The sequence below is a fragment of the Oncorhynchus mykiss genome, chromosome 4 (genome assembly GCF_057628025.1).
Source record: "Oncorhynchus mykiss isolate SJ-2025 chromosome 4, ASM5762802v1, whole genome shotgun sequence".
Classification (NCBI taxonomy): domain Eukaryota; kingdom Metazoa; phylum Chordata; class Actinopteri; order Salmoniformes; family Salmonidae; genus Oncorhynchus; species Oncorhynchus mykiss.
Window position 1 is genome coordinate 12,556,682 of NC_143025.1, and position 16,728 is coordinate 12,573,409.

The window sequence follows — 16,728 nt, forward strand, 5'->3', positions numbered from 1 at the left end:
GGAGCAGAAGTCATGGAAAACGGGAGGATTCAGTTTCATTGCAATAAACCTACAGTATGACCGCCTGCCAGCCTGCCAAATATAGCACCCAGAAATCCAGAGCAGAGCAAGCCAGAGAGACACAGACTGACTACAGAACAGTACACAGTCCTCTACCTGACCCTGTTGCATAGAACAATAGCATAGAATGTTCATGTCCTTAGGCTGCTGTTCTTCTCCCGCCCTTACAGTTATCAACATAGTGATCAATCCAAAAAGCATTTCTCACATCCGGGAAATAATCCTGAACTAATGACTGGTCATGGTCTCCTGGAACACAGACATAGAATGCATAGAAATAGAATCTAGATTTGATTTCTATGTTAGAATGATACACTGTAGGCAGCCCCTTGGCCCTCATTACCAGCATGTTTTCCTGTGGTGAACTGTGCAGTGTAACTGGTGAGCTGTTGAAAATATTTATTCTTGAAGGACAATAAACTGTAACTTCCATCCTCTCTCGAACTCTGACCTCTAACCCCTGTCCCCGTGACCTTTGACCTACCTTGACCTTGCCGTTGGGCTGTAGTAGCTCGGTGACGGACACCTTGTCCTGCTGCAGTCGCCTCTTCACCAGCTTGGAGCAGCACACGTTGACCGCCCCTTGTACATGGGATGCGTTGTACTCCGAGAATGTCCGGCTGTCAATCACCAGTAGACGACCTGCCCCCCTCTGGATCAGCCCTGCTAGGCGCTTGATGTCCATGGCACTCCGCCTGGTTGGTCCCTTCTCCCCCGCCATGATGTCACAACGATGGGCAGCAACGAGGTCAGTGAGGAGTGGGGAGGATGGGTGGATGGATGGGGGGTGGGGTGGTGCTGAGGGTGGATGGATGGGGGAGGGGTGGTGCTGCGGTTGTAGGGGTAGTGCTGAGGTTGTAGGGGTGGATGGATGGGGGTAGGGGTGGTGCTGAGGTTGTAGGGGTGGATGGATGGGGGTAGGGGTGGTGCTGAGGTTGTAGGGGTGGATGGATGGGGGAGTGGTGGTGCTGAGGTTGTAGCGGTGGTGCTGAGGTTGTAGAGGTGGATGGATGGGGGGAGGGGTGGTGCTGAGGTTGTAGGGGTGGATGGATGGGGGGAGGGATGGTGCTGAGGGTGGATGGGTAGATGAGTGGAGAGAGGAAGTGGTGGTGGAAGAGGAGAAGAGAGGATGTCAATGGAGGAGAGAAGCTACCGCTACTGTAACGGACCTCAGGAGAGCCATGGTGTCTGAGGAGAGAAGACAGAGTGAGTCAGTCAGTCAAACATTCTAACCTGTATGTGAAAGATCCATCTAAAGTGAATCAGCATCTACACCCTGTTCAAATGAAATGCTTTGTAACACTAACACTAGTGGCAACTGAGCTGCGACCAACTTTGAGACAAAACTTTGTTGGAGTTTTATAACACATGGGTGTGAGGGTTATGAGACAGATTTAAGGTGTACTGAAACAATCATCCTGAGAAGTTATGAAACATGACATAGTGATGATTGAAACTAAACATGACATAGTGATGATTCACACCACACATGACAAAGTGATGATTCACACCACACATGACATAGTGATGATTCACACCACACATGACATAGTGATGATTCACACCACACATGACATAGTGATGATTCACACCACACATGACATAGTGATGATTCACACCACACATGACATAGTGATGATTCACACCACGCAGTAACCAAGTGGACAAAGTAGCCTACTGTCTTCCATGTTCCATCCTGTACGCCAGACCCTGGGCTGCTAATTAGAGCAACCTAAAACAAACTACATCATCCATCAGTACCATACCTGCAATGTCAAGTGTAAAGTATTCTTGCATTTACAGTCTCTTTGCAGGCTTCGCATATAAAAAACAACCAAACTAAACAAATATATAACATGTTAGGACTTCACAGGGGCTCTGGATCATCCCTGAGCTCAATCTGTTCTGAGATCTGAGGAATCTACTATGAGGACTATCAGGTGAAATTACAACAATACACAGTGCCTGTATACACTGACTACAGCGCTGTACTACAATTTCAACTGTGTGTGTGTGTGTGTGTGTGTGTGTGTGTGTGTGTGTGTGTGTGTGTGCGTGCGTGCGTGCGTGCGTGCGTGCGTGCGTGCGTGCGTGCGTGTGTGTGTTGTGGTGGATGCAAGGTCTCTTGTGTGGCAGCTCGTGAAACAGGAAACTGAGGAGCTGAGATAAATTAAGCCGAGGGGGGAATTCACAGAGCAGGTCTGGACACAGATAAACAGCCTGTGTGTGTGCGTGTCACATGTCACAGAGACCCCTCTATAAGCTCCTCTCCTCTCCACAACTGTCATACTGTTAGCAGACACACAATGTAGACCAAACATTTGAGGAAATCCCATGATGGACAAACATTACATTCCGAGGTACTGTCTGATGGGGTGACAGAAAGTGCTACTTTACATAAGATGGTGCAGAGCAGCCATGTTATTTTATTTATTATCTGCTACGCTGCGTCGTGAAAAATACATGTCACCTCTCCTCTCGCTTACTGTGTAAAGGAAGGTTTACACCCCAGACGAAAGAGAAAGTGAGAGAGAGAGAGAGAGAGAGAGAGAGAGAGAGAGAGAGAGAAACAGGGGGAGAGAGATGCTTTCCCATGAAGAAACAGAGGTTGTGTCTAATACAGGACATCAGGACAACATCTCCACGACAACAACAGTAGCCAGTATAGCTTTCCTGGAGAGTAGAAATGTACCATTTACATACAGAGAGAATGGGAGGAAGAGAGAGGTGAAAGAGATGGAGACAGAGAGAAAGAGAGGCACCATGTGTGTAAGGAGTGGAAGAGAGGAAAAAAGAGTATGTGAGAGAAAGGGAAATAATTTCTGTGTGTATGAGAGACAGGTGGGAGACAGAAACGTGTGTGTGAGTGAGAGAAAAACAAGAAACATTCAGTCTTGTCCAATAGGGACTTGGTGGGTGACAGAGACACAGAGAGACATGCAGAGTGAGAGTAACACAGAGAGAGAAACACAGAGAAAATGAAACACAGAGAGAGAAACACAGAGAGAGAGAAACACAGAGAGAGACCTGTTGCCACAAGAAAAGGGCAACCAGCGAAGAACAAACACCATTGTGAAGACAACCCATATTAATGTTAATTTATTTTCCATGTTGTACTTTAAATATCTGCTAATCGTTACAACTCTGTATATAAACATAATATGACATTTGAAATGTCTTTATTCTTTTGGAACTTATGTGAGTGTAATGTTTACTGTTCATTTTTATTGTTTATTTCACTTTTGTTTATTATCTACTTCACTTGCTTTGGCAATGTAAACATATGTTTCCCATACAAATAAAGCCCTTGAATTGAGAGAGAGAGAGCTCTGGTCAGCAGTCAGCAGTGTCCATGGACGGGGGCCATGATCTACTCAACAACCTCTAACCCCTACTATGACATTATTGCCACGGCAACGGCACAGGGAGGGGAGGAGAGGGGGAAGGAAGGGTTGTTATTCTGTGAGGAACTCCCAGCCTAACAACACATCTAGCTCAAGGCTACACTGTTAGCTTTCTTATCAGTAACAGCACACTAAAGACTTTTCTGTCATATCAACAGTAAAACACTGTAAAATGCACAGTAAAATACCATACATGTGTTTTACTGCATTAATTATGATGCATTATGGGAAAATGTTGTGTGCTATAAGAGGCTATATTTGTTTCACTCCGTGAGTGAGAACGCTGTACCCTCATAGAATACCGCAATATACTGTACTTCAGGATTTCTATATACCTTATGAAACTCTACAGTAACGTACAAGCTAATTGCTGCCAGTAATTTACTGGAATTCAAAATACAATACCATACTGCATTTTGTAGAGAGCCAAAAACCTTGGGTGCACAGTATTGTTGTTTCTTGCTCATTAACATATTTTGAGGAGTGCCTTATAAGAGGCTATATTTGTTGTGCCTGATAATGAGAGTACTGCATCAATTTAAGTGATATGTGGTAGTGATTCCTACCAATTAAATGTCCATAGGGAACAGATCAAAGTGGTAGAAAGTCACAAACCTTTAACGGTTGAGCGGCTAGCCATGTCCTTTTGATCTGCTCTGCCCGGTAGTATTGACATTTTAGAATCCTTTGTTAAGGCTTAAAGTGGAAATGATAGAAAACACCATATATCAGTTGGCATAGTGTAATATATAATTAAATATTCACTGTTAGCAATTACTGATTTTATTTGATACAATTTAAGAATAAAGAACTGTATTGCTACGCTGTTATATTTACTACAGCATTCTGTAAATGATGGTGCATCGTGGAGCAATGCACAGTGTACAAAACATTAGAAAAACCTTCCTTATAATGAGTTGCACTCCCTTTTGCCCTCAGAACAGCCTCAATTAATTGGGGCATAGACTCTCCAAGGCGTTTAAAGCGCTCCACAGGACTGCTGGCCCGTGTTGACTCCAATGCTTCCCACAGTTGTGTCAAGTTGGCTGGTTGCCTTTTGGGTGGTGGACCATTCTTGATACACACGAGAAACGGATGAGCATGAAACACCCAGCAGCATTGCAGTTGTTGACACATTCAAACAGGTCTGCCTGGAACCTACAAACATACCTTGTTCAAAGGCACTTCAATCATGTCTCAGTTGTCTCAAGGCTTAAACATCCTTCTTTAACCTGTCTCCTCCCCTTCAGCTACTCTGCTTGATGTGGATTTAACAAGTGTCTTCAATAAGGGATCATAGATTTCACCTGGATTCACCTGGTCAGTCTATGCCATGGAAAGAGCAGCTGTTCCTGCTGTTTTGTACTCAGTGTATTGTGGGAGAAGAAAAAATCACTGGGACAGGAACATATTTTAAGGCGTGATTGTAAGAAGCCCGTTAGTGAGAGTGCTATACCACTTTAACTGATATGTGGTAGTATTTCCTAAATAATTAACTGTATGAAAGGAAAAGGTCAGAGTTGAAGCGGGTCTTAAACATTTTAATGGTTGAACATTTACCCATGTACATTTGGTATGTTTTGCTTTGTCATCATAGCCAGTTGGGAAACCTTTTGTTAGGCTTCTAGAAGTGCAATTCATACAAAACACCAAGTAACCATTAATATGCAAATCCCTACAGCCAACATTCTCACTCTAATCCCTTGTAGTTGAACACAGCCAACATTCTCACTCTAATCCCTTGTAGTTGAACACAGCCAACATTCTCACTCTAATCCCTTGTAGTTGAACACAGCCAACATTCTCACTCTAATCCCTTGTAGTTGAACACAGCCAACATTCTCACTCTAATCCCTTGTAGTTGAACACAGCCAACATTCTCACTCTAATCCCTTGTAGTTGAACACAGCCAACATTCTCACTCTAATCCCTTGTAGTTGAACACAGCCAACATTCTCACTCTAATCCCTTGTAGTTGAACACAGCCAACATTCTCACTCTAATCCCTTGTAGTTGAACACAGCCAACATTCTCACTCTAATCCCTTGTAGTTGAACACAGCCAACATTCTCACTCTAATCCCTTGTAGTTACAGTAAAATGCTGTTGAAATACATTTCTTACAGTTTAAAATGTTCACTTTTACTGCTCCCCTTCATTGCTCTGGCATCAAGCTGCTGTGAATATCTCAGTATTATATTGGCACTATCCAGAGATGGTCAGAGATGTATTATAAGATATATATTATAAGATACAGGACATGTGGACACCCTGTCACACACGTTGCTGACAGGTGTAAAAACATATTGAGCACACATCCATAACATCTCCATAGACAAACATTGGCAGTAGAATGGCCCGTACTGAAGAGCTCAGTGACTTCAACGTGGCACCGTCATAGGATGACACCTTTCCAACAAGTCAGTTCATCAAATTTCGGCCCTGCCAGAGCTGGCCGGTCAACTGTAACTGCTGTCATTGTGAAGTGGAAATGTCTAGGGGCAACAATGTCAAATGCTGAAGTGCGTAGCATGTAAAAATCCTCTGTGCTTGGATGCAACACTCACTACCGAGTTCCAAACTTCCTCTGGAAGCAATGTCATCACAATAACTGTTCGTCGGGAGCTTCATGAAATGGGTTTCCGATGGCAGAGCAGCCTCACACAAGCCTAAGATCACCATGCGCAATGCCAAGTATCGGTTGGAGTGGTGTAGAGCTCGCCGCCATTGGAATCTTGAGCAGGGTAAACGCATTCTATTCTTGTCTATTAATGTTCTGTATTATGTCATGTTTAATGTTCTGTGTGGACCCCAGGAAGAGTAGCTGCTGCTTTTGAAACAGCTAATGGGGATCCTAATAAAATATCAAATATCAAAAATAGGACCGATAGAAGAGAGAGATTGAGATAGAAGAGACGAGAGATAGAAGAGAGAGATTGAGATAGAAGAGACGAGAGATAGAAGAGATTGAGATAGAAGAGACAAGAGATAGAATAGAGAGATTGAGATAGAAGAGACGAGAGATTAAATAGAGAGATTGAGATAGACGAGAGATTGAATAGAGGAGAGATTTAGTTTGAAGAGAGAGATTGAGATAGAAGAGATGAGAGATAGAAGAGAGAGATATAGAATATAGAGCCCTGAAACTCAAATCTGGACCTCAAAGCCAGTTCCATTGCATTGTGTCTTTGTTCCCCTCCCAATCAGGGACTGATTTAGACCTGGGATATCAGGTGGGTGCAATTAATGATCAGGTAGAACAGAAACCAGCAGGATCCGGTACTAGTTTTGTAATAGTTGAATAACCCTGATGTAGAGGTAGAGAGAGATAGAAAAGAGAGAGTGAGAAGAGATGTAATAGAGCCATATAGAATATAGAAGCAGAAGAAAGAGAGATAGGAGAGAGGGAGAAGAGAGCTGTTGTTTGGGGTTTTCGTCTGGGTTTCTGTATAAGCACTTTGTGACATCTACTGATGTAAAAAGGATTTATAAAAGAATGCGTTTGAAATTAGATTGAGAGAGAAAGATGAACAAAATTAGGTGTGAAACCGACAGTCTTAATCTCCATCACTAAGGACTCTATTCAATCTGTATCGCTGAAGCATTACAAATTGTGCGATAGAAATGTGCATGTATTTCCAATTGAGCCAACATATGCAGTGTTTACCGTGGATGCAGCCTCCGCTAATGCAGGAACATTGCCTTTAAATTTCAATCACGCTGTAACTCTGAACTTCAGCGATTCATATTGAATAGAGTGTGTCACGATAAGAGCATTTGAAACTGTCATCAGCACACAACATCCATTACATGTCTTCCTAGTGTAGTTCTTACATAACAGGGGTATTTTCTTCCATCTCCTACACCAGCAAGTGGGCAGCAATCTGACATAGATGTCAATCTATCTACAGTGGCTGCTTGGCAATGTGCCCAGTGCTAGCACAGCATCTGGAACATGGAAGAGCTAACTAACTTCTATATGTAGACTGCTAGAGCAAACAGAGTCCTCCTGCATAACACAAGGACACTGGGACACTGGAAACTACAGTACACTGAGCAAAAGACATTGAAAAGACAGAAAATGTATCTTTGGTTGAAAATATGTATTTCAACATCTTGTGCTCACTAATGCCTCTACCGTCTCTTGACATGTAAGAGGAGATACAAGTAAAGCACACACAACAACACATAGTACAAAACACATCACATGCGATGCATGTAAACAAAGATCCACACACGCCCCCTCCTCTCTCCCAAGACCAATACAAAGGCAGATTTGATTTCCTCACCTTAGCTAGCAGCTAGTGTAGCCTCACTGGACCAAGGATATTAGCATCCCTGTGTCATCCATACCATGCCTTATGACATCCCCACAGCATGGCTATGTCAGTGGAGTCCTTCAGACAGACAGTTCAGTGCTAGAGAGCAGGATGAGAAGTGATCCTATCCTCTCTGTGTTGCTGCTGTTGAGCGCAACACACACTGACCACTGCATATGTCTAATGGCGCCCGAGCCCGCCCTCCCTAGCTCCCTTTTTCTTCCTCCCTTTCTCACTCTCTCTCTCCCCCTCCCTCCCTCATTCTCTATCGTTCTCTCGTGCGGACAACAAGGACGAGGCTGTGAGGGGAGAGGAGGGGAGGGGTGAAGAGGGGAGGAGAGGAGTAGCAGAGGGGTGGGGAGAGGAGAGAGGTACCAGCAGGGAGAGGAGGGGTGTAGTATTTAGCAGGAGAGAGGTACCAGCAGGAAGAGGAGGGGTGTAGTATTGAGCAGGAGAGAGGTACCAGCAGGAAGAGGAGGGGTGTAGTATTGAGCAGGAGAGAGGTACCAGCAGGGAGAGGAGGGGTGTAGTATTGAGCAGGAGAGAGGTACCAGCAGGAAGAGGAGGGGTGTAGTATTGAGCAGGAGAGAGGTACCAGCAGGGAGAGGAGGGGTGTAGTATTGAGCAGGAGAGAGGTACCAGCAGGGAGAGGAGGGGTGTAGTATTGAGCAGGAGAGAGGTACCAGCAGGAAGAGGAGGGGTGTAGTATTGAGCAGGAGAGAGGTACCAGCAGGGAGAGGAGGGGTGTAGTATTGAGCAGGAGAGAGGTACCAGCAGGAAGAGGAGGGGTGTAGTATTGAGCAGGAGAGAGGTACCAGCAGGAAGAGGAGGGGTGTGCAGGTTAGATCTGTAGAGGTACAAACACCCTCATTGCATCACAGCTCACTTCTCATTCTCTTTTGTCTGTCTAGACTGAAAGGGAGGGAAGAGAGGAGAGAAGGGGAGCCCCCAACCTCAGCATCCTCATCCATCCAACATGACAATGCAGAATACTTACTGAACATAGTAAACCACATTGACATTCCTTACCATGCACAACTAGTCTCCTCCATTCTGCATTTAGAAACCCTCAGAGATTTAGAATAAAAAGCCCTAACTACCTAAAATAGCCAGTGGCTGTTCCTCAACTCTGAGGAACAGAAGAGAAGAAGTAGGAAACAGGTGGGACTGACTGGAGCAGATTGCTAGGTTTCCATGGAAACAGCCCGTATTGGGGAGAGCAGGGGGCACGAGGAGGACAGAGGGAGGATGCTGTGTAGTGTGTACTGTAGGGTAGGGTACCACCACAGGGACTAGGACTGGCTCCAACACTACTGACCAATTACTACTGCATTGGAACAGGTTCATACACTAACCAGGAGAAGAATAACAAAATAGGTCCGGGATAATGCTATCCAAAATATAGATGAAACATTTGGTGCTGTAGTAGCCCAGGAGTAATGAAACATGACTTTTAAAAAATGACCAGAAGTCTCAAACTGAGTCAATTATTTTAACTCAAATTTTTCAGAAATAATGCTTTGCAATACATTTAAAACAATTAACTCACTTCTATGCAATACATGTCAAATAAACAACGTTGGCTGTGCTGGCTGTCTCCTTCAGGTCAATAATTACACATAAGCTTGTGGAGGGAAAGCAAACACAAAGGGATCAACTGGAGTACACCCAACGATGAGGTAACATCATCCAAGTTAATCATTTACTTCCCAATAACGTCATCTACAGACCTCATATAGGATGGGAATGTGTGGAACACACACAGCATTTTGGCCAGTGTTACCTAGTGTTAATTTGTCAGTGTAACATTTATAGTGTTGTTTGAGGTGTTACAATAACACTGTCAGTTTACAATTAAAGAGTATAATTGTAATGATAACATTCTCCTACAGCAGGAACTAATTAAACAATGTTTCTCTGTCACTAACACCTACTACACCTACAGTAATTGGTGGTAATGCAACAATTCACTCGAAAAGGCAAGGCACACTGAGAAATTATATTGAATGTTGGGCCTCCTGAGTGGCGCAGTGGTCTAAGGCACTGCATTGCAGTTGCTAGCTGTGCCACTAGAGATTCGGGTTTGAGTCCAGGCTCTGTCACAGCTGACTGGGAGACCCATGGGGCAGTGCACAATTGGCCCAGCGTCGTTGGAGTTAGGAGAGGGTTTGGCTGGCAGGGATGTCCGTGTCCAGTCGCACTCTGGCGACTCCTGTGGCAGGTCAGGTTCATGCATTCTGACGTGATCGCCAGGTGTACGGTGTTTCCTCCAACACTGTGGAGGACACTGTGGCTGGTTAAGTGGGCATTTGGTCAAGAAGCAGTGCGGCTGGGTTAGGTCGTGTTTCGGAGGACGCGTGGCTCTTGACCTTCGCCTCTCCTGAGTCTGTATGGGAGTTGCAGCGATGGGACAAGACTGTAACTACCAATTGGACACCATGAAAAAGGGGTAAACATTTGTTTTACAGGAACTCTAAAATTCACTTGGCAAGGCACACTGAGAAATTATATTGAATGTTGGGGAGGGAGGGGGGGGGGGGCGTAGCTTTAAAATTAGTTATTTTTTTCCAGCCGTGAGTGAAAGTGTGATCTAGGCCTTCATTACTCCTGTATTAGTGTAGAAAAATACTCCCCAAGTGTAAACACAATATCGAAATAGAACTGGTTTGAATGGAAATATCTGTTCTATCAATGTAGAGGGCTATCCCCAGGCAGAAGATGACAGTGCAGGAGGTAGGACCCCTCTGAATGCTTTGATGAACAGGGCAGGATCATCCTGCCATAACACAGAGGTAGCCTACTTTAGCTGATCATCTCCTCTCTATGATCAATAGGCCTACATAACAAAAACGCAAATAGAAGTAGCCTATAATGTTTTATAACCTTATGTTATTGCAAAATAATAACATGATCATAACAATAACGGTAGGCTAATATTGGATGGAAAACAATAATCTGTCCCCCAGTCTCAGCATAGAGATGGGGGCGAGAATAGAGCAGCACACCACAATAAACCCAATGGAGACGACAATAAAGACCAGCTATGGAATAGATATGATCGTGGCAAAATGTTTAGTTGTATTTTTTTACCTCACAAAAATGTGAATGGTTTGATAATGACAATGAAATTATACACGCGGTGCGTCAATGGAGAATGATACAGTGCGGTGCGGTAGACTCTTCTATTGTGAACTTGTGACGTGTGGATCTGTCCACCGCATCCATTCATCGTGCACATGATTTTCGGCACCAAAACAAAAACCGAAAAATAACTGCATTCCACCAACCATAAAATTCAGAGAGAAAATGCGAAGAGAAGCGGTAAGCTATTTGTCCAAATAAAGCAGAAATAAACCCAGGTTTGAATTGTTCCATTATTCGGGGTTGCGCACTGGCGGATTAACTGCAGCAGCGCGCTATTGTGGCTAGCCAACTAACCCCCTGCTAACGTAATATTTCGCAGGAATTATAGTGCAGGAATTTTTTTGACAGATAGCTGACTGGTCACACACTACACAACAGGAGGGGTCCACAATCATAGACACTCACCTCTGTCTCCTCGGTTTGGTGATTTGTGATCAGCTAACCTCCATGTGTAAAGGAACAGTGTGCCATGTCAGCCCTCTTCAAAGCGCTTTAACTTTGGTCACTGTTTACTTGTCATGGGTCGAGGGCAATGGAATAATGTGCGACAGCTGAGCCTTTTACTGTCCCAGTGCAAAGTTGACAGCGCTAGAATAGAATAGAGCGAAACACATTAAAGCACAATAATAAATTGTTTCGCATATGGGGCATGCAGTGTGACCGCAATTGTAGATAGGCAGTCTCCATTTACTAGGCATTAACGTCCTGGGAGAACAGAAGGTGAGCTATAGCACTAAAATGAACTAAGGATGAGGTCATGGTTCAGAGGGGAGAGAGAGAAAAATCCAAGTTGACGTCACCTTCAGCCAATCCGAGCCAGTGGCTCAGGGGTTAGTTGACGTCAGCCTTTTGAGCCATGGATTAAAGGGACACTCTGGTTTTTAAAGGAGACGTGCGGCGCGCGGGCTGCCGGGAGATCACACACAGGGATGGTATGGCTCATGCACCTTTGTTGAGACAGGAAAAAACGATTTTGTCCAACCATGATTAAATGTTGCTGGATGGGTGTGCGGAATCCTAGGATATGCGGCAGGTAGCCTAGAGGGTAGTGCGTTGGGCCAGTAACCGAAAAGTTGCTGGATCGAGTTGACAACGTAAAAATCTGTTGTTCTGCCTCCGAACAAGGCAGTTAACCCACTATTCCCCGGTTGGCCGTCATTGTAAATAAGAATTTGTTCATAACTGATTTACCTAGTTAAATAAAGGTAAACAAATATGTATGCCCTCCTTGGCTATAAGAGCATGGAATTAATTAAATATCAAATAATTAAATAACCAATATAAAGAACATTTTATTTCATGACTTTACCATGAATAAAACGAAGACACATTTTATGAGAATGTCAAGAGGGACCAAATTGGATATAGAAGAAAAATGAGAGCGAGCCAAGACAGGGGCTAACTCTAATATGGAAACAATGCGGTGAATGAAAATAAAGAATAGGCAGTTAATGGTGCACTATGCAGAAATCACACTGCCATTTCCTGGTTGCTAAAATTCGAATAATTCGCCTAATTTCAGTTTATGTGACAAAATAACTAAGTATAGTGTACATAATCATTGTACCATCTACATATATTTTCCATAAGCAAAAATATTGTGTACTCAGTTGTTTGAAGCTGGTGTACAAAACTGAAACAAAAAAATGCAAAAACGAAACGTAAACATGGGAAGCATAGAAATAGTACACATAGAACAGCTATGCAGCTTCTTAGACTTGCTTTCAATGAGAATTACATATCTATAACTAACAGTTCTATGTGAATTTGGTTCAGGTCGCCCAAAAAAATATACATATTGCAGCATTAAACAAAAAAATCAACAAAAGGGGAAAAATAATCATTCACCACTACCCAACAGAACAAAAACATATTGTAGTGATCATCATTATATGAACCACATTACAGTTCCCTCCATGTAGGATAATCCTATTGGGTGATATGTAGGGTGTTTGCCTTTCACACCAGCAACTCTGGTTCGCTTCCCTGGCCTTTTGTTAGCGACAATATATTATATTGTAATTGCACTGTTACTATAGGCCTATTCAAGAAATATAGTAGCAACATCAACACTATACCAAAGTGCATTAGATCCATATAAATATATTCATATTATTGTGTAGTGAGATTTACACGTCTTTTTTTCTCATAAAACGGGACGTTCTTTATGTGTTGTTTTCATTGCTCAATATAGCACTGTATTACGTTGTATAAACTGACATCTAGTGGTCATAGTTGTCTACTTCAACTGGTAACTGCTGCAGCAGAGATTCTCAAGTCTCAGCCTCTGTGGAGTGTTGCCTCATGGTGCTTTTTCCATCTAGACTTACCCCCACACCAGGGTGTCGCCAGTGATTTATGTTAATGTTAGCTCTAGCGTTATTGTGTTTCCATCAGGAGTGTGACACTGAAGACTTGTGGCAAGCAGAATCTACAACTTCTGCATCATTCAAGACTGTTGCTTTGTGAAGTGCTAAAGTTCACAGTTAGCCATTGTTATGTAAATGCAGCACTGAAAAGTACCCAGGGCCTTGCCTTGGCTCCAGGTCCACTGGACCCATGGCCCAGTGAGACACGGGTGCCAGGCTACATAGATAGAAACAGAAAAGTCTGAGCATGTTGGGTAAAAGACTGGGGTAAATCCTCCATGGAAATGTGCCATTACTGAAGTAATACTATGATAAAGGCATTCACATAAATGTGTTATTTTTAAAACTTGTTTTAACTTTACTATTTAGAGTCAGACAAAGAATTCGTAGAGAAATGACAACACAGATTCATGAAAATCAACTTTTATTTGGATGCAAAAACTCACAACTTAAAGCAATACTGCAGTAGCAGAGGAGAGGAGTAAGTTGTTTGCTGGTTGGTTCGAGTATGTCTGATATTTTCCCAGTGAGCAGAACTGGTCGAAAACTGTCTTTACATTTATTTTCAACCAAAAGGACACCTTTCAACATATTTTCATCCCCAAAAACATGTTTGTAATATCAACCAAAAATATGTATTTTCAGCATCTTTTCAACCAAAAAGATGCACTTTCAACATCTTCAACCAAAGAGACATATTTTCCACGTCTATTCAACCGATTTTGCTCACTGGATTGGCTATTTCAATTTGACCTATCTTCTTTTACATCACGGGAATGAGACCCGGTCAGCACAGAAAACAAGCACTCAAAGTGTAGCTGTTGGATCAATTGCAATAAGTGTTATCAAGAAAGGATTTCACAGTTTAATTTCCAGCTTCTCCAAGTTTCAGCTATTTTCCATCTTCAAAACTCAACATTTTGTCAGTTTCAAATCGAAGGATAAAATACTAGTGCTGACTTCTTGAGATGCCTTTCAAACCAAAACAAGGAGATTGTCTCCTGGTGATGTTCGCTGTAATTGACCAGTTGTATTCAATCAAGATGAAAGTTGTCAGAGATTTCTTACATACAACTCTTAATCATTGTTTTAGCTGCCATACACGTAGCTCATATTATTTCTCATGTTGTTGTAAAGCCAGTCTGGCCAAGAGTCACAGGCCCCAATTCAATCAGTTACACACCAAGAGAAACCACACTGTAGGTCAGAATATTAAGTATCGGAGGTGTTAACCACATCTAAACCCTGGCTGCGAGCTGTTCTTCTCATGGACATTGGCTTCGAAGAGAAACCACACTCCACAAATGTCCTAACTACAGCGTGAACATTTAGAGTGAAACCACACTCCACAAATGTCCTAACTACAGCGTGAACATTTAGAGTGAAACCACACTCCACAAATGTCCTAACTACAGCGTGAACATTTAGAGTGAAACCACAGTGTGATTTTCCTTATGTCATTAAATTGAATATGGGGAATGTTTAAGGACTCTGTGAAAACAAGATAAAATCTTGGACACATAAAGCAAAGCATATTAAAGCAAAGCCCAGAGGCATCAAAGTAATACTGTAGACAAAACATAATCAGTGTTTGTTGTTGTTGTAAGGTAACTTAGTTAGTTTTTTTTTTAAATCAGTCAAATCTTGCAATATAAACCAATGGTTTGACCACAGTATGAGCTACATTCCATTGTGGTGTAAATGGTAATATACACAAGGCATCTACTCGAAAGGATTGTATCAAAATGTTCTAAAAATATCTCTGGTTGGTTTCACAAAAGCAAACTGTATCAAAAGCATTGCAACATAATAGGAGAACGCTTACACAACGGAAAGCTGGACAACCAATCACTTCGCTTTGATTGTGGACTTACGAGAGTCCCATACAGCACATGCAATCCATTTAAGTCAACACAGTCAAAACACGACACAGAAAATAACATTTACAGCTGAACATCAGAGACACAACCATAGTTGGTCTATTGTGCTTGATACGGATTAGGCTTGGCCTATCTATACAACAATCATGGGCAGCTAACGTCACGCATGTGTTTAGGCTACTGTTGAGAGTAGATGTGTCATCATCCCAACACCACTGAGGGGGCACTGATGGGAAGGGTTAGGGCGGGGGTCAGGTTTTCCCAGCATGCATCCTTTGTGAGAGGGGAAATAACAACTAAGAAAGAAAGTAAAACCATCAAATAGAGTTAAGATAAACTCCAGTTTGAAGTGTTGTTTCTTCTCGCAACATTTACATTTGTCCTTTTCTGCTCCTATCTGATTTACTCCTATCCTGGTCCCAGACCTGTTTGTGCTTTTTCTGACTCCATTGTTATGGTAAAGGAATGACAATACCATAAGAGGTTGTCACTGAGCCGATGCAGACTGGCACCCTGGCTATTTTACACTTAAAAAAAAAAAAAACAGGGGTAAGTTTTGCTATTTCTCTATCTCTGGATTCTTCCACTGTGTGACGGTCCTAACAGCTCACGTGTGAACCCAGGAGATGAGACATGCACACGCCCCCTCAGTCTCAGTGGTCACATGACGCCTCTGTGTGAGGTCATGATGATGACGGACTGACTGCACATACACATGACACTGTAATACTGTAGGGACTGCACACAATGCCTGGTTACCTAATGGTTACATTCCTCTATGGTTCTGTGGAGTTCTATGGTACATGGCTCAGTCAGTGGTAATGAACACGGAGCACCGTGCAACCTGAAGATGAGGTGACTCCTGACTGCACCAGGAGTTTGAAAGGCCTGCTGTACTGTTTTAACATAAAGAGACCCAGTGAGCATGTCTTTTCATCCTGCTCACAGGGGATAGTTTGGTATGCTTACGTTTCAGACGAACATGTGACCCCTCACTGTGCGATTGTTTAACATCACTGTTTTAATATAGGCTGAACGTTTTCTGATCTGGAGGAATCTGAATAATCCAAAGTTAACTGGCACTTGATAGGGCATACCGGATAAGATATCCTGCATAGACCTCTGGCAAGTGTGAAAACAAATGTTTGAGTTAGAAGTGACAGAAAGTTTCATCATCACTACTTCTAGAGCATCGTCCGCAAAGCAAATCAGTAACATAGTTTTAATTCATAGCAGTTGTTTTATTTCAAATCATTTCTGGCAGCATAATGAAACCTCAGCAGTTTCCGTCTTGCCTTATAAGCAAAGTTCTCAAATCAAGATTGGGCTTTTCGTATGTGGGCCTCTGAAATGGAAGGGGGCAGGATGTTGTTGTGTCTGTGCGTTAAAGGGTGACGTTAAGATGGAGGTACAGGTGTAGTGCTCTACTCCTCTGCAGTGTGGGACAGCTGCTTCTCGTACAGGCTGAGGACGTGGTGGACAAACTGGTACTGCTCACCCGTCTGGATCATCCCGCCTCTGTCGCGCACACACACACACACACACACACACAC

At 43.0% G+C, this 16,728-nt stretch overlaps 2 protein-coding genes across 5 annotated transcripts in view; both read right to left on the reverse strand.

The window, feature by feature from the left end:
- Positions 1-11,750, reverse strand: part of LOC110521303 (dual specificity protein phosphatase 8) — a 105,272-nt gene extending 93,522 nt beyond the window's left edge. Inside the window, exons 1-2 of one of the 2 annotated variants that reach the window (XM_036968449.2) lie at positions 11,332-11,750; positions 545-1,248 (exon numbers count right to left, since the gene is read on the reverse strand). In XM_036968449.2, the coding sequence (XP_036824344.2) occupies positions 545-781 (237 nt within the window). In that variant the 5' untranslated portion in view covers positions 782-1,248; positions 11,332-11,750. Of the gene's footprint in view, positions 1-544; positions 1,249-7,752; positions 7,965-11,331 lie in introns of those variants that run through there. The other variant, XM_036968450.2, reaches the window with a different exon arrangement.
- Positions 11,751-13,702: 1,952 nt separating this feature from the next.
- Positions 13,703-16,728, reverse strand: part of LOC110521305 (tyrosine-protein phosphatase non-receptor type 5) — a 33,146-nt gene continuing 30,120 nt past the window's right edge. For all 3 annotated transcript variants that reach the window (XM_036969000.2, XM_036969002.2, XM_090231135.1), the window contains one exon: positions 13,703-16,693. In XM_036969000.2, the coding sequence (XP_036824895.2) occupies positions 16,600-16,693 (94 nt within the window). In that variant the 3' untranslated portion in view covers positions 13,703-16,599. The remainder of the gene's footprint in view (positions 16,694-16,728) is intronic.